The sequence below is a fragment of the Mesoplodon densirostris genome, chromosome 19 (genome assembly GCF_025265405.1).
Source record: "Mesoplodon densirostris isolate mMesDen1 chromosome 19, mMesDen1 primary haplotype, whole genome shotgun sequence".
Taxonomy (NCBI): Eukaryota; Metazoa; Chordata; class Mammalia; order Artiodactyla; family Ziphiidae; genus Mesoplodon; species Mesoplodon densirostris.
In genome coordinates this window covers 9,091,489-9,114,019 of record NC_082679.1, presented here as the reverse complement: position 1 = coordinate 9,114,019, position 22,531 = coordinate 9,091,489, and the positions used below count along the sequence as shown (strand labels likewise).

At 60.1% G+C, this 22,531-nt stretch overlaps 2 protein-coding genes across 5 annotated transcripts in view; both read right to left on the bottom strand.

Moving 5' to 3' along the window:
* PRKD2 (protein kinase D2) overlaps window positions 1-1,117 on the bottom strand; it is a 29,070-nt gene extending 27,953 nt beyond the window's left edge. Inside the window, exons 1-2 of one of the 2 annotated variants that reach the window (XM_060083317.1) lie at window positions 807-1,117; window positions 100-519 (exon numbers count right to left, since the gene is read on the bottom strand). In XM_060083317.1, the coding sequence (XP_059939300.1) occupies window positions 100-339 (240 nt within the window). In that variant the 5' untranslated portion in view covers window positions 340-519; window positions 807-1,117. The remainder of the gene's footprint in view (window positions 1-99; window positions 520-806) is intronic. The other variant, XM_060083318.1, reaches the window with a different exon arrangement.
* Window positions 1,118-3,892: 2,775 nt separating this feature from the next.
* The window catches only part of STRN4 (striatin 4), a 25,978-nt gene continuing 7,339 nt past the window's right edge, over window positions 3,893-22,531 (bottom strand). Inside the window, exons 2-18 of one of the 3 annotated variants that reach the window (XM_060084778.1) lie at window positions 22,409-22,512; window positions 21,842-21,915; window positions 20,807-20,885; window positions 18,699-18,896; window positions 16,332-16,473; window positions 12,645-12,804; window positions 11,967-12,080; window positions 11,513-11,628; window positions 9,556-9,731; window positions 9,403-9,450; window positions 8,942-9,063; window positions 7,566-7,736; window positions 7,277-7,417; window positions 6,726-6,824; window positions 6,456-6,542; window positions 4,927-5,162; window positions 3,893-4,656 (exon numbers count right to left, since the gene is read on the bottom strand). In XM_060084778.1, coding sequence (XP_059940761.1) covers window positions 4,993-5,162; window positions 6,456-6,542; window positions 6,726-6,824; window positions 7,277-7,417; window positions 7,566-7,736; window positions 8,942-9,063; window positions 9,403-9,450; window positions 9,556-9,731; window positions 11,513-11,628; window positions 11,967-12,080; window positions 12,645-12,804; window positions 16,332-16,473; window positions 18,699-18,896; window positions 20,807-20,885; window positions 21,842-21,915; window positions 22,409-22,512 — 2,001 coding nt within the window. In that variant the 3' untranslated portion in view covers window positions 3,893-4,656; window positions 4,927-4,992. The remainder of the gene's footprint in view (window positions 4,657-4,926; window positions 5,163-6,455; window positions 6,543-6,725; window positions 6,825-7,276; window positions 7,418-7,565; window positions 7,737-8,941; window positions 9,064-9,402; window positions 9,451-9,555; window positions 9,732-11,512; window positions 11,629-11,966; window positions 12,081-12,644; window positions 12,805-16,331; window positions 16,474-18,698; window positions 18,897-20,806; window positions 20,886-21,841; window positions 21,916-22,408; window positions 22,513-22,531) is intronic. The other 2 variants (XM_060084779.1, XM_060084780.1) reach the window with 2 other exon arrangements.

The window sequence follows — 22,531 nt, the reverse complement described above, 5'->3', positions numbered from 1 at the left end:
CCCTCTTCCTTATACTGGGCTGGAGATCGCCTCTGCCAGCGCCTCCCCCCTCTTCCAGACCTCTCCTCAAGCTAGATGGGGTGAACCCTGGGCCCTCACCTTCTGGTCAACGATGGAGCAAGCCAGCTGCTTCACGTGGGCCAGCTCGGAGGCGGTGGGCAACAGTACGAACTCGCGGGTCAGCCCGATCTGGATGTGGAAGGACACCCCCGAGCCCGGCGCCGGGACATGGGGCAGCAGCGGTGGCGGCGCCTGCAGTTCCAAGCTGCCAGAGGGCGGAGGAGACCCCGGCCCGGGAGAGCCCGGGAGCCCGGCGGGATGGGAGGGGGCGGCGGCCATAGGGCGAGGCCCGGGACCCGCCGCCCGGCGCCCACCCGGGATCCGGCTGCAGGAGCCTGAGCAGGGAGGCTCAGGTCCCTGGATCCGAGGTATCTTGTTAGCTGGTGGTAGGAGCGCGGGGATCCTGGGGATCCGAGAAGAGAATCCTGGCAGGTTGAGGGAACTCGAGGAGGTGGGACCCTGGGAAGTTAGAGAAAAGGAATCTAGCGGATCAGACGCCCGCCCGGGGATTAAGGGATCACAGACGATCAGAAAGGAGAAATCTAATGGTTTGGGGGCCCCAGCGGTTGGGAGATTCCAAGAAATCAGAAAAGAAAATTTAGTAGGCCGGGATCACAGGGATCAGAAGAGCCCAGGATCCAAAGTCTCCCTGGAGAAGGAAGGGATTGGAAAGGGAGCAGGTGGAGCCAAGAATCCAGTGGCTCTAAGAAGAGGATCCATATAAGAAGGGAGCTCGAAGGATTCACCAGATCTTGGGGTGGAGAGCAGGAGTCTCTGAGTCGGGGGTCGAATGGATCCCAGGGATCCGACGGCGGGCCTGGGAATGGCCAGAGGGATTCCAAGGGTTGGGGTGCTAAGGCGGGAATCTCACGGGTCTCGGAAGTTGTAGAAAAATTCGGTCGGGGGCCGCGGAGAAGGGGGTGTTACCGGTGGCAGTGGGGTGGCGGGGGGTGGGAGGGAAGGGAGGGTCGTCCGGCGCCGGGCGCCGGTGGCTCTTTTCCCACTCCAAAGTTTAATTCGGCGGCTGCGGCCCAGGAGGAAGTGTCCGGAGTGACAGTTCAGTCGGCCAATCGGCGCCGGCCTCGGTGACGTTGAGGGGGCGGAACCTGATGAGGGCCTGCGGGCGGAAGAGGAGGGCGGGCTTAGCGCCTCCGAGTTGGGGGCGGCACCTCCCGCTCCCGGGTCTGGGGATCTGGGGTGGGAGATGCGGGGAAGGGAGGCGAGACTGATTCCTTCCCACCTCACACCCAAGTCTGGAAAGCTGACTTTTCCCTGAGCTGGAGAGGGAGTGGCAAGCCACCGTCACCCCCACCACAGGTCGCGAGACCGGAGCTGAGGAGGCGTCTGGCCCTTTAAGGACGGGGGGCCGTCTCGCCTGGCCTGCATCCGGCGCCCACCGCTGGGGAAAGGGTGGGAGGCAGTGTCAGGTCTGGCCCACTCTCCGGCCCGGGCCTGCCTCTTCCCAGGGCGTCACCACGCCCGCCCCCGCCCCCCACTCCCAAGCCCATTACACAGGTGGGAAGACCGAGACCTCCAGATGGGCAGAGGTCCTTGCCTCAGGTCTGTCTCCAGCGACCTTGGCCAAAGTGCCAGGAGCAAACTGCAGGGGCCAGGGCTGGGTTACCCGTGTGCGGAGAGAGTCAGGCACAGGGCAGGTGGAGAAGGGGTGTAGTTTCCTTCCATCAGCTCCTCACTCCACCCCAGTGTTTAGGAGGGTGAAGAGCCAAAGAAAAGCCTGGGGGAGCCTGGAAGGACCATAGCGACCAGGGAGGACCACACATCCACACCACTTTATAGATGGAGAGCACATAGTTCTCCTGGGGAAGTGTGCACGTGTCTGTCTCTGTGTGACTTTAGGTTGGTGACCTCCCCCCTCTGAGCCTGTTTCTCTTGTCTCTTAGATGGGACAATAATAGGACTGACCCCAGAGGGTCTTCGTGGGGATTAATGAGATGGTTTAAGGGTGCCTACAACACAGCAGCAGCTCAGTAACGGTGACTGTGGCTATAATGCGCTGAGATAAAGGGGTGGGCATCTCAGGCACTCAGGTGTTTGTCGGTGGGTTTGTTCATTTAGTCTTCCAGCAAGTATGGATTGAGGCCCTACTATGTGCCAGGCCTGTCATAAAACACCTCTTCCAGGGCCAATTCCGACTTGATTTCTCCTCCCCAGCTAATAATGAGTGGCTACCATTTAGTTTACATACAGGAAGCTGAACCCTCAGAGAGGCAAAGTGACTTACCCAAGATTGCCAAGCGAGTAGCTGCCACCCACTGGCTTCACTGAGGGGCCAAGGCCTGGCTGAGCCCCAGAGGCATCCCAATAGAGATGGGCCACCGCCGCCTAGGCTCCCGACCAGCAGGGCTGGATGGGGGGCATGAGGAACTCACGATGAGCCCACATTCCTGGTAAAGGGCTGTTGGGGGTAGCTGAGGTCGGCACAGTAGCGAATCTGTCACCACATCCGGGGGCTGGCTGGGGCTGGGGAAGGAAGTCTGAGGCTGGAGCGAAACCCTAAACCACCACCTGGGGAAGCTGCACAGAGCCCAGAGGGATGAGGGGGCAATAAGGCCACACGGTACCCATAGCTGGGCTCCTGTCAGCCTCACCTGATGGCCATCTGCCCACCTGTGCCCTTTGTCCAGACCAGCGGACGACCACCACAGTGAAATCCTAACATGAGAGTGCACTTCTCAGGCCTTCATCCTTCCTCAAGTGTTCATGGGGCCCTGACAGGAACCAGGCCCTGTTCTGGGCACTGGGGTGCAGCCCGTGATAAGCCAGGAGGTGGGCATTACTGACAGGCTCACTTTACAGGGGAGGCTGAGGCCCAGGGAGGTGCTAGGACTCGCCCAAGGACCCCTGGCTGGTAGGCAAAGAGGCCTCATAGCAAGCAGAGGGAGTCACAAGGGACTGGACACAAATTCTGATTTGTATCCTGCCGGGCCCTGAGCAAGCTCCTCGAGCCCCCGCCTCCATCTCTCGTCCTTTGTAACGCGTGCATAATGCTACACTCCCCACTTTTTGAGGTTGTGGGGACCTAGTGAAATGGCACGTGAAGAGCTCTGAGGGCACAGCCGACTACTGTGATTCAGCCACCGCAGAGAAGGGAGAAGGGAATGGACTCCTCAGGGCGCCTGCAGCGAGGGGTCAGGCACTTGCATCTCCTCCCCTGGCACCTCCCAGCAGGGCAGAGGTGCTCCGCGCGGGCACGTCCCAGGGTCTCCCGTCCTTCCCACTCCATGTAGGCCCAGGCGTGGGGCAGGGAGAGAAGGGGGGCGTTCAGTACTCTGGGTTAGCACTTCGGCCTCACTACCAACCATCACACGGGGGGCGGGGGGGATGAGGAGCTGAACGGCCACATCGTTTCATCTGCTAGTCAGGGCTCTGCTGTAGCCCCTGGGGAGGGAGCGCTTAGGGACAGAAAGGAGGGGCACAGGGAGATTCGGTCCTTGCCCCCACTTCCGTCCCGCCACCCACACCCCACCCAAGACCTGGGCCCCTCTGCACCCCCGCCCTACCATGAAACCCCAACCCATCACATCCCCTCACCAAGCTCCACCCACCCCTGGCAGAGCCAGTTACTCCTCCCAGCGAGTCCCCAGTCCCCTCAGTAGTCAGCACCGCCGCCCATCTTACTCCAAAGGGTTTATTGAGACAAGGTTCACAGGCAAGTCCAGGGCAGAGGGGATGGGGCTTATAAACAGGAACCTGGAAGGGGGCCTGAGGGCACAGGGTGGAACCCAAAAACGAGAGTGAAATAAATAGAGGAAGAAAGTGGAGGATCAGGAGAGGAGACGGACAGACTATCACACAGTGATAACAACATGGGTGGGGGTGGGGCTCCATTAAAATCCCATTTATTTATACAGATATACAGGGAGTTACAGGGGACCCGGGGGGCCCCACTCCACCCTCCATGCGCCACGGAGGGGCAAGAGAAGGCCACCTCTCCCCATGGGTGACCCCATGGGGGTTCGGGGGGCTGCCCTTGGAGGAGTGTTGGGGGAGGTAGGGGTGGGCACCTCCCCCGAGGGCATCACCAGCTCCCCAGGCAGTTACTGGCCCTGGCGGTGTTGGGTAGTGTCTGGAAAGCTGTGCTGAGGGAACTGGAGGGGAGGGGGTTTACTGGGCGCGCTCCGGGGTGGGCCAGGCCCGCACCTCCACGGAGGACAGCCCAGCCTGCAGCTGGCTCCAAGGCCCCGGCAGACCCAGAGCAGGGGCATTGCGGGCTCCTCCCGGCACAGCTCCCACCCGGGTCCAGGGAGGTGGAAAGGAGGGGTCAGGGGTTCAAAGAGAGAACCTGGCACCTTCTGGCGTCTTGGAAAAGCTAATCCCTAAGGACACCCAGCCCTGGCTGTACGGCCCCTGAGAAGGCAGCTCAGAGACCTGGAGTGGGTGTCAGGGTGAAGAGAAAATTCCCAGAGACCATCCTGGAGGGCGATTCCTGAAGGAGGCCATGTCCCGGCGGGATGCCCGGGGAAGGACGGGCCGAGGGGAGGGCCTCCTGGAGAAAGGGCCAGTTAGCACCACCAGGCTCCAAGGCAGGCAGGAAGAAGCCAGGCCTTGGGGCCTCCAGACCAAGGCTGGAGTCACCTATGGGGGACAGAAGGGAGGGGAGACTGGACCACGACCTCCAGGGTGCAAGAGGCCAGGCAGCTCCAGCCTCTCTAGGCCCCAGCCCCTCCTCTGAATGCCCAGGGGCTACCTTGGCAGTTCTCACAGGGCATCCTGACTAGGATTTCGGGTCTTGGCACCCTCTGGAAATGCCAGGTGAAGGGGTGTTTGTGAGGGCCCCATCGGGAGTGAGGATGCAGGGGGCTTCTGCCCTCCCAAGCCAAGCCTCCCTCCCATCTGGCCCCTCACCTCAGTCCCACCTGCCCAGCCCCACTCCCCAGCCAGCGTGGCGGCCTGGGTGGGGCCAGGTGGGCATCATACGAAGACCTTGGCCAGGGCGTCGGCGCCCGCGCTGGCGATGAGGGCCTTGCTGGGGTGGCAGGCGACAGCATGGATGGCCTCCTCGTGCTTCTTGCGGTGGGCCGTGATCTCCTGAACGCATGTCTTATTGTCCAGGCTCCACAGACGCAGGGAGCAGTCGTGGCCTGCGCAGATGTGGGAGCAGTTGTGGCCGTCACCCAGCAGCTCTGGGTCCCCCTGCCTCCTTGCCCAGACCTGCCCCCCAAACCTGGCCTCGTCCAAAGGCCTGGGAGTTGGGTGGGGCTCGCTCCTCTGCCCAGTTGCCTCCAGATGCCCAGTGTGAAGCACTGCCCTTCTGACCAGCCTATCATCCAGCCATCTAGGCACCGAGCGTTCACTGAGCACCTACTGTGTCCTGCACTCGGGGGCGTGGTGAACAAACCAGGCAAATCTCCCTGCCCCTGTGGTGCTGCGTCCCAGTGTGCAAGAGACAGTAAACAAGAGAACAGGATAAGCGAGGCCAGGTGGTCACAAGTGCTGTGAGCACCAGTCAGTCAGTGTGAGGACCGTGTGGCCCAGGGGGTAGGGCAGGGGGAAGAAACTTCCAGGCAGCAGGGACAGCCAGGGGCAGGTCCTGAAGACTGACAGCCTGAGCAGGCAGGCGGGGGGTGGGGGTGGGGAGTAGACTGCGCCAGGCCTTGGGGCCATGAGCCACCGCCGGACTTAGGCATTACCGGGATCTGGTGGGCTGCGGTGGGGGGACCTGGGCCTGATCTCACTGACGGCTCCCTCAACCGGCGTCCTCCCTGGAGACAGCTGCAGCGCCGTCCTGGGCCCCCCCCCCCGCCCTCCTGCCACTGCTCACGCCTGTGTGTGCACTCGCTCGCTGACACCCCGGGGCAGGCTCGGTCTGGTCAGGCCTCCGTGACCGCCAGCGCACACCCTTCACCCCCCGGGGAGCTTCAGCCCCTGCTCCATCCGCCCAAGTCCCAGCCCATCCCGTTGAGGCGCAGCCCCGCACTCATTGGGGCTCAGTGCCTTTATCCACAGACAGCAGGTGCACCAAATGCTAAAGTCTCTCGTGGGGATTGAGTCAGATAAACCTGAACTTCAATTCCTGCAACCCAGTGGGCTGTGACCAAGTGAAATGACTTCTCTAGCCCCAGTCACCACATCCGTGGAGCGGGAATAACAGTACCAACCTCATTCAAATCCAGTGAGATGACGTGGGAGAGGGCCTACAGTGGGCTCCAGTGCACAGTGCTTTGTTGTCCCCACCCTCGTGACCGCTGTCATTCCAGCCACGGAGGGGCTCCAGGCCCCTGCTCGGACAGCACTCCCACCAGCTCCCCACCCTCAGGGAGCCCCCGGAGTACTCCCTCGGGACCAGAGCCTGGGTCTCTTCCTCCTCCTCTCCCCCAGCCTGCCGGAAAAGGCACACGCCTCACTCCTGAGGAGCCAGGAGGCTCCCGACTTACTTCCTGACATCAGGAATACGCCATTGGGGTCCACGGCTAGGCAGGTGACTGCATCCAGGTGGGCAACCATGGAGTGCACGGATCTCCCTGAGGGGAGAGAGGGTGGGCAGCAGGTTACTCTCCACTCTGCGCCTTGCCTGGGAAAGTGAAGGGGCTAGAAAGGACACTGAGCCTTCAACGTGGACACCAGGAAGTCTGCCATCTGAGCCTGGTCGACCCCTGCTCCCCCTGAGCACACGTGTAGGGGGGGCCAGGAAGGTTGGGCCTCACCTGTCCGGTTGTCCAGGAAGCGGATGCCTCTGTCGTCATGGGCGGTGATGGTGAGGGGCTGGCTTGGATGACTCACCACCTGGTTGATCTGGGTTGGGCCTGACAGGAAAAGGAGGGAGAGGGGAAGAGGTCAAGGGTGGGAGGCAATCAGGTAGACCGGCACAAAGGTAAGAGGAGAACTACCATCCCATGTCCATCCTCTGCTCAGACAGCGAGCAGGGCTGGGCACTCCGGCCGCTCCCTCCTGGGCCCAGTGCTTCATCTGTGCAATGGACACTGCACGGCCTTGGGGTGAGCAGGAGGGATGACAAACACGAAGACGGTCCTTCTGTTCCACCAAGTGGCCCATGGGCGAGTCCCTCATGACGTCTCTCCAGTCAGCCCTCCCGAGCACCCTGTGCCGTCCATAATGGCAGTGACTGGGACCTGATCTCCGTCGCTCTCAGAACCCCCAAGGGGGCAGGGCAGCCACTTTCCACTGACTGGGCAGCAGGTCACCAAAGCCACAGGAGAAACTGGGGCCCTGGAGGCATTCCCGGGGCCTCCCTTACCGCTGTTCCCCCGGGAGTCCAGTGTGAGGAGGGCACTGCCAGCCTCCAGGTCATACAGGACGGTGTCGCCAGAGCAGAAGGAGGCCACAATGTGGGCAGGCTCGGTGCTGGTGAAGGCCACTGAGGTGGGGGTCCCATGATCTGAAGGCGGAGGGGAGAGAAGGCTGCCTAACGGCCCCGTTCTTCCCTGGGTGTGGGGGGCACAGGCCCCCTCTGGGGGCCTCCGGCTCTGTACGGCTCCTGTGCCACCTGTCAGGGTCCCGCACGCCCCCACGTCCCTCCAACTCACTGCTCGCTGTGGGGAAGGTACAGAGGCAGGTTGGGCTGCTGCTGCTGGGGTCCCAGATGCGGACGGTGCCGTCAGCAGAGCAGGAGGCCAGGCGCTGGGAGGTGGGACTGAAGGCCAGGCCCCACACTGCGTCCCTGTGGCCCTCCAGGACGTGGCTCAACACGCTCGGGTCTGGACCCGCCAGAGGGAGAGAAGGGCTGCGTCAGGGCCGCCGGCCCCGGCCCCGGCCGGGACAACCCAGGAGCACCAGTTCTGCCGAGACGCAGGCACTGAGCTCGAGCTGCCCTTTCGCCCAGCTTCGTCCCCAAATCCTCACGCCCTCAGAGTTGCTCCCGCTCTGACCGCTAGCTGTTCTGTGAAGCTTTTAGGGCTCTGAAGGCGCCCCAGAGTGAAAGCTACAGAAGGTAGGGATTTCCTTGTTCCCTGCGTCCCCGCAGGCCCGCGATAGTGCCTGGCACAAAGCCGCTGCTCGAGACATACCTTTTAGGACTTAGTTAAGGGGACGAGGGACAAGGGTGGCTCTGTGACCCTGGGACCCTTTGCAGCCTGGCCCCTGTGGGTCAGCCCCACCCTCGGTCCCTGCGGTCTTTTCTGCCCAAGAGCATGGCCTTGCCCAGTCTCTCCAAAGCCCTCTGGTCGTTCCCACCACTGCCTCCCTGGTCACTCGAGTCCACACAGGGTGCTCTGGCTGGGTCCTGCTGACACCCGACGTGTGACAACTTGCTTAGCCTAGAGCAGATACTGCCTGGGACTGACCCTTGAGCTCTGAAAGGGTGAGACTATTCTTCAGAAAACAGTATACATTCTCTGAGAGGAGACACAGACCTCTAAACTCTGCCATGACAGCCTGTTGTATGGAGCCGTGTGTGATCAAAAGGGTTATCAGAAGAGGCGTCAGAGGGCAGAGACACGGACACTGAACAGATGTGACAGTCTGGTCACTTCTCCGCTTAATCTTAGAGGTGGCCCAAGGACACAGCCGAACTCCCTACAGCCTGGCCCAGCCAGAGTCTCCGTCTCACCTGCTCGACCTGCTCCTCACCGGCTCCCTCCGCTCGACCACGCAGGCGTGGGCAGAGCTGAGCGCAGAGAGCTGCCAAGGCTCACCACGCCTTCGCCGGGGCTGGTCCCCGGCCCCAAAGCTCCGCCCCAAGCAGCTCCTCTGCGAGACGCTCCCCCACCACCGCCGCAGCTGCCTCGTCTCGTCCCACCCTTGGGCACGTGCTGCATCGCCTTGGCCCGTGCTTCACCAGACGGGGAGCCCTCGGCATGCCCACCCCCAGCACCCAGTGTGAAGCCTGGGGGCTTCGGGAACCAAGAGGCCCTGGTGGCAGGTGGGTGGGGGAAAGGAAGGCAGGGGAGGGAGCTGTCCTCACCGTAACCGTCGTACGGGTCCATGTTGAGGTCTGGAATCTTCCAGCTATGGATGCGGGCATCCGCCCCACCGCTGTAACAGTATTCACTGTGGCTGCCCATGGCTACTGCCAACACGGGGCCCCTGGAGGATACCAAGTTGGGTGAAGCGGGGAGACGAAAAACTCCAGGCTCCCCCTCCCCCATGGGACCCTGAAGTGCTCCACTAGCATTTTTCAAGGCTGGCAAAAAGGAATCCAGCGTCTGGACCTCTGGTGGTGCCATCCAGGCAAGGTGCCTGTCCCACTCCCCGTGTCTGTTTCCTCCTCCGAAGGCTGTGCTGAGAACCAGCTACGGGGGCACTGAAAGTCTGCAGAGCGCCAGGAGCGAGGTGGGGTGTGTGCAGAGGGTCACAGGGACTCCGAGCCCTCCTGCCACCCTGGCTCAGCCCCCAGGATGGCTGCCTTGGGGGGCACTTCCCTACCTGTGAGCCCGGAAGGCATGGATAGGTTCCACGTCTAGCGCGGCATTCCTGGGGGGAGACAGAGGGGCTGGATGTCGCTGGGAGCCCCTCATCACCCTGTCCCCTGCGCCCAGATGCCCTCCCCACCCCCCACCCTGGGGCTGCTGCTCTCACTTCTTGGCCGTGACCGCCTTCTGCAGGTTCCAGAGCTTGAGCGTGCCGTCCTCGGAAGCAGTGAGCAAAGCCGACTGGCTGTGATGGAAAGCCAGGGAGCGGATGCCGTCGTAGTGGGAGCGGAGGGTGAATTTGGGGTTCCAGGTCTTCTTAAAGGCATCCTTGCTGTCAGACAGCTGCGGTGGGGAAGCTGCCTCAGTGTCTGCTCGTCCATCTCAGCCGTCCCGCAGACACCAACTCCCAGCCCCACACGGGGCACCTCATAGACTGGCCTCCAGCCCGGCCCTCTCCCACTTCCTCCTTGCCCGCTGTGTCCCCTCACTCACTCAGCAAGTGCCTGCAGTGTGCAGGGCCTGGGCTGGCTTCTGGGGAGGCAAAGGGGAGCCCAAACCCTGGGGATCTCACCATGCAGAGGGAGCCTGGGGGAGACAATCAGATCGTCTCCATAGCACAGAGGATTATGAACTGCGAGCAGTGCCACGAATTACAAACGCACTGAGAGGAGGTATGGGGCAGCCTGTCCTGAGGAACTGACAAGCCATCAGGACGTAACCAGATAAGGGGAGGGGACAGAGGATGGAAACTGCATGTGCAAAGTCCCTGAGGCACAGGCAGCAAGGGCGGATCCTGAGCCTGAGAGGAGGCCTGGGATGCAGAAAGCAAGGGAGAGAAGCGGCAGGAGATGAGGCCAGAAGGGCTGGCCAGAGCCACAATAGTGGCCCACGCTCAGGAATGTGCAGCTCATCCCATGCGACAGGGGAGCCACAGAAGGGTTTAGAGCAAGGAAATGACACAGCCTCTTCGGGCCGCCCCATGGGGGGGCTCGGCTGGGGAAGATAAGAGTGCCTGTAGAGAGAGAGGTAAAGCGGTCCTGAGAGAAGTCTCCCAGGGACAGGTGAGGTAGACCAGACACTGTGGAGTGGAGGTGGGGACAAGCACACAGTGGGGGAGACTGGGAAGCCGCATCAATAGGCCTCTGAGGGAGAGTCCCAGAGACACCCCACCGGTCCTGGCGGACGAGGGTGCTGCTCTCCAGGCGGGGTACCCGGGGAGGGCCACTCGGGAAAGGAGACTAGCGGACTGTCGGCCAGGCCTCAGCGCTCTGCCCCGAGATGAGGTGTCCCCGAGGCACCCCTTCACCTGGCTCTGTCCCTCAAGGTCACCACTTCTGCCACAGAGGTCTAGGCCAGATGGGTCTGCCCCCTCCCACGCACGCTGCCCTGTGGGGGTGGGTCTCACCTCGGGGCAAGCATGAGGAGCCCTGCAGCACGCTCCCTGCTCAAACCCTCCGCTCCGGTCTCGCTTCCCAACACCCCACAGCAGTGTCCTACCCTTGCTGGGATCACTTGAAATCTTGCTAGAAGCTGTGGTAAATGTCCTGCTACAGGAACTTGCTCACACGTGCCCGTTTCAGAGATGCCCAGATAGCCAGAGGCCCGGCCACGGATCTCAGGACACTGGCCCTGAGGTCTCCCTTCATTCCAGCCCAACATACCAGATCGGCCTGGTTTTTTGTTTTGTGGCTTAAAGTCACCTTCCCTTCCAAAGTCAGCTCAATTCTCACCTACTGCACAGACTTTCTCACCCGAACCGCCACCAGCCCGAAGCCCCCTCCAGCACCCCCTTCACCCCTGCCTCCTGTCTGCGGTGGGTCCTGGTCTTGAGGTGCGTGGAAGCCCGGAGTGGGAGGGAGCATTGCCGGGAGGAGCCTGGCAGCATGATTAAAACACAGGCGCCAGAGCCTTTCAGGCCAGGCACCTCGGTGACCCCAGTCAAGTCCCACCGCCTGTCTGTGTCGGCACCCTCTGTGAAACAGTGAGCTGGCGAATGATCTCGCATCGTCCTCGTGTGTGAGGGGCTGGGCACAGGCCGGGTACATGGTCAGAGCTCAGCCAGCCCCGGCACTGTGCCGACGCCCCATGGGGGCCTGTAGGGGGTGGGCACCCTGAGAACTTACATCACAGCTGAGGTCGTTGTCGTTGGTGACGGTGAGATCTGCCAAGTCCCCCAGGCTCACCTCCCCGCCCCCGATAGTGTCCATGATGAAAACGTCTGAGGAGAAGCCAAAGGAACCTGGTAGGGGGAGGGGAGGGAGGGCACAGAGAGGGGCAAGGAGAAAGAGAGAAAGACAGAGAGAGGCAGAGAGAGAGGTAAGGAGTGAGAAAGAGAGACAGGGAGAGGACAAGATCAAGAATCACAGCTGGAAAGAAAGAGACAGGGAGACAGACAGACAGGGCAGGACAGACAAAAAGAGAGGAGACAGAGACAGACAGACGAACTCTTGGGACAGGGAGGCTGCAGATGAGAGGCTGGGCCTCGACCCTGAGGACACAGAAGCCCTGGGCTTAGCACTGCGGCCTCCCTCTGCCGTGGGCCCCTCAGGACTGGGCCAGGGTCGAGGGGCCTCTTACCTTCGTGGGGCCGGGGCTGGGGTGGGCCGGGAGGTGGGCCGGTCACTTTGGGTGGCAGCCCATCCACATCCCGAAGGTCGGCCAAAATTCCCTGGAGTTTGACCCGCCGGCTTTCTGAAGGGACAAGGCACAGGGCAGGAGTTACTGACTGGTTCACTCAGCCACGTGCGGGTGATGCCTTCCCCACCACCGAGAGCTCTCCTGCAGCTGTGGGGAGGCCGGGAAGCCCTGGGCTCCGGGTAGGGATGGCAGACAGGCAGAGGAGACAGACTGAGGTGGGACGCTCCATGGGCCGCCCTTGCTGGGGCCTCAGTCCCCAGCCATCCTACATGACCCCCGAGGGCCTCGTAGCTTGGAGTCACAGGACAGGAAGCAGCGGCAGCACTGCCCGGTCTGCATCCTGTCCACCCCGCCCCCTCCAAGGTCCGCCAACAACTGGCTGCTCGAGTGGAGCTGGAGGCCCTGCCTCAGGAAGAGCCGGGCCTGCCTGGGTCCCCACAGGGGTTTTCCAGGGAAGGAGTGAAGGCCTGGCCATCGTGGTGCAGGTCTCCCGCTCTCCTTGGCCACCCTCCTCTCAGGAAGTGTATCCGTCCGGTGGAGACCCTGGGGCAGGAAGCAGCTGCAGGCGGCTGTGTGTGCCCGCAGTGAGGAAGGTGGGCCAGAAAACCCCCAGCTCACCCAGTTCGTGGTGGGTCCCCTCGCCGGCACATCGCCGGGGGCCTGGGGAGCCCTCTCCGTCCTCTCCTGAGCCCAGGAAATCAAACTCGTTGATGGCATCCTCTGAGTCATCCTCCTCGTCTTCGTCCTCCATTTCAGGAACCAGGGCCTTGGATGGCAGCTGGGGCGTGGAGACAACCGGGGTCAGGGGCTCCTGCATGGGCCCAAGCCCACCCAGTCTCCAGAAACAGAGAAACCAAGGCTCCTGGCCTCGGCCCGCAGGGTCCGCCCCAGCCCCACACTTTGAGGCCGTGCTCCCCCTGCTGGGAGCACTCAGGGCTGCTCCTCACTGGAGGAGCTGCTCCCCCAGCCTGGCTCTGGAAACCCCTTCCGCTCCTGCTGCCTCCAGTAGTGATCCCCGCACAGGGCCCTCCTCCTGGCTTTCACTCAGGCTGTTCCTGCTCCCCCATGTGCCACCCCCCAGCACAGTACTTCTCACGAAGAAGTGTCGGATAATATGACAGCCTGTTTCGGGGCGAGGGAAGATATATGTGTGTCTACGGGGGTAAGTGAGTGGAAGGAGGTGCTCAATCAAAGTGAGAACAGATCCATGGGTACAATAGTAATGATAATGAACACTTACTGGGCCAGCCTCTCTGGGTTATTCAGTGCACTGAATAAGCTTCACATATGTGATTTCACAACCCCATGAATAATTACTATTGTAATTAGTATCCCCATATTACAGATAAGGAGAACTGAGACTGAGCAGAGTGAAGCCCCTTGCCCAGGTCACCAGGTCCAAGCTGTTCCTTATACACTAAGATGGCTCTGGGGTGTGAGATTACCTGAGGTTCTCCAAGTCTTCCTCATAACTTTCTACACTGGCTGAATTTTTGTTTTCTTACGTAACAAGCAGGAGCTACTTTTAGAATGAGAGAAAACACCCCGATTCCTCCACTTTGAGAAACAGAACACTGGGCGAGTGGACACTGAGTGCTATTTCCCACAGTCGGTCTTAACCAGGAGCAAGAACCAAATCATCCTGTTTTCCTCAATTCACAAGCTTGGACCGAATCCCAGGCTTGTGAATTTAGGAGCAGCATCACACCTGTGTTTCCCCACACGGACACCTTTGAGATGCAGCCTCATGAAGTGACATCTTGCGTATGGTTCTTTACCCTCTTGTGGCGTAAGCGTCACTGTGTTTTACATAAAGTGCCATCCGGAAGCTGTGTACTTGGCACTTCAAAGGCTGCACTTAAATGGCTTAAGGGAGCTTCAGAATTTTCAAATACAGTTTTGAATCCGAGTTCTGCTTTAAGTGCTTCGGAGACCACTGGTTCCAAACACCACCTCTTCCAGGAAGGCTTCTCCCTCCTAAGTGTTCCCTGCCTGGGCCCAGCCTCAGTCAGACTGTGAATTCCTCGAAGGCATGGCTGACGCCCCTCCTCCCAGAGGCTCAGCATCCTGAGCTGGGTCTGGAGAGTATGAATTTGGAGCAGCTACGCTCAGGCTCAGGCATCGTGGAGGGCCAGCCTCTGGCCTGTGTGGGAGGACGGGGATGGGACGTGAGTGCCTTCCTCTTCCGGCCTGGGAGAAGACCCAGGGTCAAGGTTCAGACAGCCTGCCCAGAGAGATAATGGCAGGGGTCAGTCCACGAGAGGGGCCCTATGCAGTTACGTCCTGCCATCACTGCCTGGGACTGTGAGTGCCAGGCCCCTGCCAAGCACTGCTAATACTGCTGCCGCCGAGCACCTGGCCTGGCAGCCACCGTGCAGCCAAGGGCTTTGTACGCATGAACTCACTTTAATTAATTCCTCAACGACCCAGAGACAGGGACTACTTTTTTTTTTTTTTTTTTTTTTTTTGCAGTACGCGGGCCTCTCACTGTTGTGGCCTCTCCCGTTGCAGAGCACAGGCTCCGGACGTGCAGGCCCAGCGGCCATGGCTCACGGGCCCAGCTGCTCTGCGGCACATGGGATCTTCCCGGACCGGGGCACGAACCCATGGCCCCTGCATCGGCAGGCGGACTCTCAACCACTGCGCCACCAGGGAAGCCCGACAGGGACTATTAGCCCCTGAGACTGAAGCCAAGACAAAGAGAATCATGTGCCCACAGTTACAGAGCCAGGCCATGGCCACTCTGGGAGTCACGGGCAGGTCTTCTGAATCAGGGTCTGGTCACTGAAGGTGTGCTGTGTGGAGACAGGGGGCTTGGGGAAGCATGGGACCCCTACATAATGAGCCACCTGACAGGGCATGCGGTGACTGACGCAAAGGCCGAAGGGAGTACGCGATCATTTCTATGGGAGGAGCGGAGAGGAGTGGGAAGGTTTCCCAGAGGAGGCTGAGGCGAGACCTGCAAAAGGAGTGAAAATCCCAACAGGGGGCAGGAGGGACCAGGCGCTCTGGACCCGGGGAGAAGCTTAGAGACCCCGGACTCAGTGACACCCTGCTTTTCCTGCAACCCCAGTGCCAGTGTGCCGGCTCTGTGCATTCCATTCCCCTCAGTGCGTTCCCTGAGTGCCTGACCTGTGCGGGACCCTGCACTGAGCCACGCCGGGGACACTGGACACAGAGCTGAGGCCAGGACAGACCTGACACCAGGCAGGGAGGACCCAGAATGGTCCCGGTCAGGACGGGGGAGCCCACAGGGGCCTCCTGACCCTGTGGGGGGAGGGGAGCAAGGGCGGGTCAGACAAGGCTTCCTGGAGGAGGGGGGTGTCTGAGGTGAGTCTGAGGAGGGAGGGCTGGAGTTCGGGTGGGAAGGCCGGGTCAAGGAAGGCCCCTGAGGCCGTCTCCCACAGGCTCCCCTTCCTGGCACGTCCCTCTGCCTGTGACTACCTAGAAGCCCGCACTGGCCCCGAGCTCCTCCACGCCAGGACCGGGCCTCAGCGTCTCCATGTCCTCAGTGCCAGCACAGAGCTTGGCCCAGGGAGGCCCACATGGATGTTTACTGGACAGATGAGACCTGGCCCCACGTAAGGACGGAGCCGTCAGGATGGCGGGAGCACGGGGCTCTAGCAGTTAAGGAGTGGGGGAAATGCGGTGGGAGCTGTATCTCCAGGCCAAGCTGCGGAGATGTGGGCTCTACCTTGCGGGCAGTGTCCCTGGGCCTGGGTCCTGCCACCAACAGCAGACTGGATGGACACTTACATCCTATGAAGTCCCCCCTGGAGTCCCCCGACCTGGCTCCAGGCGGAGCTCTGGGCCCGGCCACATTCCCTCAGGGTGCTGGGGAGGGAACAGTAAAAAACTCGCACAGTCCCTGCCTCGTGGAGCTCACAATCTACTGCAGGAGACAGAGGCAGAGTCACACCAAAACATTTCTAAGTCCGACTGCGGTCAGGCTGGCCAGAAGGAGAGCACACTGTGAGACGGTGGCTCAGAGCTGGCCTAACCTGGAGATTCAGGAAAGGCCTCTCGGGAACATCTGAGCCCAAGGAGAGAGGATGGAGAGAATGACGGGGGTGCAGGTGGAGAAGGGGCCAGCCCTGACAGAAAAGACCTAGGCACCTCCCAAGGTACCTGAGGCAATGGCACGGCGGGACAGGAGATGGGGACCCAGGGAAGGGATGTGATCAGGACACAGACCAGTCCTTCGAGGCAGCCCCAGAGCAGTCACAGAGGCGCTCTGCTCTGCACACACAGCAAGCGTCCTCTTGCAGAAAGGGGGAGGGGCACCCCTCGAGCTCACGTGCTCACCTTCACGCGCTGCTTCTTGTGCTGCACGCTGTCCAGCTCATCGTCCTCATCACTGTCCTCATCCTCGCAGTTCTGCAGGAAGGGAATCTGCTCCAGCACTGAGCCACCCAAGCGCTCTTTGCCGTCTTTGCCGGCCGCATTCCTGCCCACAACAAGGGGACAGAGGGGGCATTAGTCCTGCCAGGCGACGAAGCTCAGATGGGAGAGCGCTGAGGCTCGGGGACCAGAGGCTGGACCCGGCTCTCAGGAGTGCCAAGCCCACCCTGACCCCAGAGGAACTTTGACTCTGATCACACACAGGGCTTCAAGCCCAGCCTCTGCCTGACACACCCCAGCTGGAACGCTCACTGGGACCACAGACCAGGCCCAACCCCTCACTGAGTTCTGACCCTCCCTGAGTTCCAGACTAGCCCCCAACCCTGACGGCACGGCCCTGGCATATGCTGAGTCAGAAGGAGAGCTAGACAACAAAGCGCCACTGACTCAGCAGCCCCCGTTCCCACGGCCCGCTCAAACCACTAGCACAGAGCAGGTGAGTGGCGGGGACAAACCCAGCAAGAAAGAGGAACCAGTCACTGCACGGTCACTCGGGCCCCTCACAGCCTGCACTCTCCCCAATGACAGACGGCGCTCCTCTGTCCACCAAGGGCCGCTGTTTAACGGCTCCATCGGGGTGACAAGTTTTAGCGAAGGAGGTTGTTTTCCAAACCTGACTCCAGGGCAGAAAGGAGGGTAGAATTTGAAGTTCAGATAAATGCCAACAGCCTCCTCTTCTGCCACTGGGCTGATGCCCCAGAGAGTTCTCGTCAACTGCCCGGGTGGATGGCTGCCACTCTGCCGGGTCGCTGTGCCCAGGCTCTCCCCCAGCTCACTAGCTGCCTCAGTCTGGCCTCCCTTGCTGGACCGCCCCCAGGGCTCGGTCCTCGGACCTCCTCTTGGCACCATCAACACCCTCTGCCTCAGTGACTGCCGAGTCCCGTGGCTTCCAAATCCGCCCGTGTGCTGGTGAACTGGAGGTATGTTTAGGAGTCCAGCGCCCCCACCCCTCACCCTGGGGGCCAAACAGGCACCTCAAACTCCACTCGTCCTGAACGGCCCCCTTGAACCCCCCCCACCCTTCGTCTCCTCCATCTGGGTCAGTGCTGCTCCCAGCTGCTCAGACCACGCCCTTCAGTCACCCCTAGTATCTTTTCCTCTCCTCCCACAGGCAGTCCTTTAAATAGTGTCGGCTCACCCTAAAAATCCACTGAGAAGCGGACCCCTTCTCACCCCTCCACTGCTAATGTCCATCATTTCTCACCTGGACGTCCGCAGGAGTCTCCTGCCCGGCCTCCCGGCTCCCACCCCGACCCTCTGTCAGCCTCTCCTTCTCCAAGCAGACCAAGTATATCAGATGATGTCACACCCCTGCTCGAAACCACTGGCTTCCCACAACCCCAGCCTCCGAGCTCCTTCTCGTGGCGCTTGAGGGCCCGTGTGATCCGACTCCTGAGGTCTCAGCGCACCGCAGACCACAGCCCCCACGCGCTCACGCCACTGCAGCCACACCGGCTTCTGTGGCTGCTCCCGAACGTCCCAGGCCCTGCCCGTCCCGGAACCTTTACACTTGCTGTTCCCTCCGCCTAGAACATTCTCCTTCCAGCTGCTTGGGTGGCTTAGCCTCCACTCCATGCAGTTCTCTGCCCAAATGTCACCCCATCCGAAGCAGTACTACTTCTCCCATCACTCTTTCTCACTGCCTTTTATATAGCACCTCACTTCACCACCTATTATTTATTTTGACAAATTACAATTACCGATGACAGAATGAACAAATGAGCGCTCCCTGGGGGCGGAGACCACATGTTGTGCCCCCCCTCACCCCCCAGTCCTGGCGTGTGGCCCGGGGTCTGCCTTCCGCAGGGGCTTGGTGTTTCCTGGGGAGCACACAGGCCTGAGCTTCACGGGGGGCCGGGCCAGCGGGAGCTGTGATGCACAACAGCACCAAGGCAACGCCAGGGGAGGGGAACCCAGGGGAACCCAAGACAGAACCTGGACACCCCACAAGGACGGGACAGAGGAGCCCGCGATACACCCCAGGAAGGAAGCGGCCCCCAGAGCACGGCTGACGTCCTCAGGACGGAGAAGGCACACAGGGATGCACCCGCCAGACCCAAGGGCTCACCTCTTCTTTTTTTTTTTAGCGGTACGCGGACCTCTCACTGTCGTGGCCTCTCCCGTGGCGGAGCACAGGCTCCGGATGCGCAGGCTCAGCGGCCATGGCTCACGGCATGTGGGATCCTCCCAAACCGGGGCATGAACCCGTGTCCCCTGCATCGGCAGGCGGACTCTCAACCACTGCGCCACCAGGGAAGCCCCAGGGCTCACCTCTTGATCTGCTCCTCGATCTGTTTCACCAGCAGCGACTCGCCGCTGCTGAGTCCCCCGGGGCCCGGTGTGGCCCTGGGGCCCCCTTCGCTGGGACCCACGGCCCCGTTGAGCTCCAACGAGCGGCCCAGTAAAGAGCGCACGCGCTTGGACCGCATGTCCAGGATGGTGTCGGTGTAGCCCACCTCTTCCAGGTACCTGCAGGGAGGCAGAACCAGGGTGGGTCAGGCGCCTTGTGGCTTCTTCATACGCTGCGGGGGGCCGATGCAAATTGGGCCAGGCTTTTTGGAGGAGCGACTTCAGACTATACATCAAAATTTCAAAGCAGCATACCCCTGACCCCACCGTTTCCCCTTTGAGACTATTTCCAGTGGAAGCCTTTCTACACAGGCACTGCGCTGTCACAGATGCTCGCAGAGACACTGCACATACGGGTAAACCAAAACGCAGGGGCCAAACTACACGTCCGCTGCTGAGGACTGTGGAAGCAAATGACTGCTGGGACACTGCACACAAGATAAACCGAGCAGAGGCCAAGGGAAGAGGGCCATGATGAACAGTGGAACAAAAACCGCTACGTTAGGTGCTCCTTACAACTCAAGTGTTCGTGGGAAAAAAAGAACGTGCATGTAAGTACAGACCACACACAAACACACATTTGTATCACGCCCCTCGCTAGGCCTAGAGAGAAACACACTAAACTTCAGAGCAGTGACCTCTGGAGAGTGAGACTGGGGATATTAATAGGAACTTCTGGCATTTACTCCACTCACTTCTACAAATGAGCATTTATTACTTCTGCAATTACAAGAACTGAAGCCAGCTGGGACTGGTCTAAAAGCTGAAAATATCTGTGGCTTCAAAAGACTGGAGACAATGAGTCCCATGCTGGTCCTCAGGAGGCGCCTCCAGAGCCTCTTCTGTTGAGCCTGACCCCGTCCCTTTGGGAGCATCAGACAGCGCCTGCCTCGGCCTGCTATCTGGCCTGCTATCTCATCTCGGGCGCCTGTGTGTGTCCGACGCTTCCCCTCCCCACCAGCGGAGGGGCAGGAAAGTGTGGTGCGGAAGGAGTTGGGCTCTGGGGACAGGCTGTCCGAGATCACACCTCAGACCCTCCGCTGATTAGCTGTGACCTTCCATAAACAGATACCCTCTCTGCCCCTTGGTTTTTTCATCTGTGAAAACGAGGGGAATGCTAGCAGTTACACCACATGGGGGTTTATGTGAGGAATCCTTGGGTGCAAAGAGTTTAGCGCGGTGTCAGGCTCGTAACAGGTACCTGGCAAGCGTCGCCTGTGATGACCTTTCTGTTGTCACTGTTTGCACACCCTTTAAGCTAGCAATTGCACTCCCAGATATTCAGCTTAAGGAAGTCAAGGATATGGACAAATAACTTCCTGGTGTTTGTCACACTGTCTACTGAAAAAAACACCTTCAACGAAATACACAAGAAGAGACTGGCCATAGGAAGTTATGATTATCCATGTGACAGACTATTATACAGATCTTGAAATGAGGCAACATAACTAATTTATGTGGGAAGATGTTCACAACACTTAGCAAAAGCAATGCCTTATGAAACTGCGAAGGGGGAGCCCCGGCTTTTATAAAACACACACACACACACACACACACACACACACACACACACACACACACACACACACACACACACACACACACACACACACACACACACACGCACGAATACATATCCACGGAAAAGAAAGCATATGTGCCAAAATGTTTACAGGGGCATGAAATTCCTTGGGTGGTGGAATTATGAGTGATTTTTATTCTTTTCTTTCTGCTTCCCTATGTTTCCCAAGTTTTCTAAAACACACACATCTCTTTAATAAAAAACAATTTAACATTACCCCTGGGGGAAAAAAAGGCACAGAGGCACTTGGGGTCGCTTTCCACACGTGCCTCCTGCAGGGAGTCTTCCCTTGCTCTCCCCGACAGGGTGACAGCTGTGGCCAGCAGGGATCCTGACAGCTCAGGGTCCCCAGTGGGGACAGGAAGGACTGTGGAGTCTTCGGGCTTATCTCCCAAGCCACACATGTCTTCTCGCCCCCCAGCCTCCACCCTGCCCTCCACACACTCACTGTCGGAGAAGCTGTCGCCCCTCTTTCCACACCAGCGGGCTGTTCTCCAGGGTGACCGACTCCACCGGGCCGTTGGAGACTGGAGGGTGGAGAGAAGGGAGGCGGGCTGTCTCGGTCAGGGCACCACCACGCGCCCATCACCTCCTCCATCGTCCTTGGAGCCCCTTCCTGAGAGCATCTGAAGCCTCCCTCTGCCCCTGTGTTCCTCCTCTCTAGTCTCTGGGTCACTTCCCAACCATTCCCAGACTATCCTCAGACTCTACTTATGTTATTTTCCCACACGGGAAATAGGCTCAGTTCTGAGCGAACAGGCAGACTCGACCACGTCCCAGCCTGGCTCTGCCACTTCCCGGCTGTGCGGCCTTGAGCACGTTAGTTTACCTGAGCCTCAGTTTCCTCTTCTGAGAAACGAAGTTAATAATCTCAGCACCTACCTCTTGGGATTGTTGTGAGGATTAAATGAGACAATCTGTTTGTTTTATTCATCGAATATTTATCGGGCATCTACTATGTGCCCGGCTAGGTGCCTGGACTACATCAGTTGACAAAACCCCTGCCCTGGTGGAACTCACACTCTGGTCGGAGGAGTCTGACATGAAGAACAGAGATCACCGTCAGCCTGGCCTGGAAGGCCCTGACCCCGTGAGCACACCACACTCTTCCACGCCTCCGTGCTCCAGTACACCCTTCCCTCTACCTGGAGTGCCTTCCCTACTGCCCTGATGACGAACTGATGCCTCCTTCCAGGAGCGCAGACTGTCGGGCCTTGTGTGTCTGTCTATCTCACACAGGGACAGCAAGCAGGACTCCCAGCCTTCTTCACCCCCTGCCCCCACTCCCCCGAGCGCCCAGCACAGGACGCGGCAGAGCAGCCCACGGGGGAGGGACGCTGAGAGTGAGACCCAACCCCTCCCCACCCCGGCGGAGCCTGCTTTCTGTGGAGCACGGTGAGAGAGACGTGGCCCATCTCAGCTTTTCTCTGTCACATTCGGTTTTGTTGGGAGGGGGCAAGAGGGGAGGATCGGGGGTGGGTACCTTGTTCCGACAGTTCTGGCTTCTTCTCCCCCTGGTTCAGGTCTGTCCCGAATTTCAATTTGTGATATTTGGCCCTAAAAGATCAAGCGATTAACCAGTGAGAGACGCGGAAGAGTAGACGGGGCCAGCCCCCACCTCGGGAATCCCAGACCCCAGGTTCTCTCTAATCAGCTCTCCTCCCTCTGAAGCTGAGCTGCCCGATTAGGAAGCAGCCCGGGCGGAGAAGGCATCACGGATGGCCTGTGAAGTGCCCACTCTTTGGAGTTAGGCAAACTGGGTTGCTATCCCAGCTCCAGAGTCCTTGAAGAAGTCATCACCCTCCGGAAGCCTCACCTGTACCCATTAGGCCACTGGAAGCGATAAATGAGACAATGAACATATGGTGTTTGGCATGCAGTGGGCCACCACCATTATGAATACTGTTGTCAGTTGTTTACCCCGAATCCCACCCACTATTTCCTGTTCTGTCCCCCTCCTGGAACCATGCAGGACTGGGTGATGGGGAAGAGAACGCTTGACCCCAAAGGCTTGATCCCTGAAGGCAGGACGGGGGACAGCAGGGCTCACCTTTCCTGCTTCAGCGCATATTCTAACATCTTGATCCGCCGCACCAGGTCTGTCTTGAGATTCTCTTGCCCCTTCCTTTCTCCCTGGAGGAAGGCCACCTGAGCCTGTGGGGGGGAGAGAGGG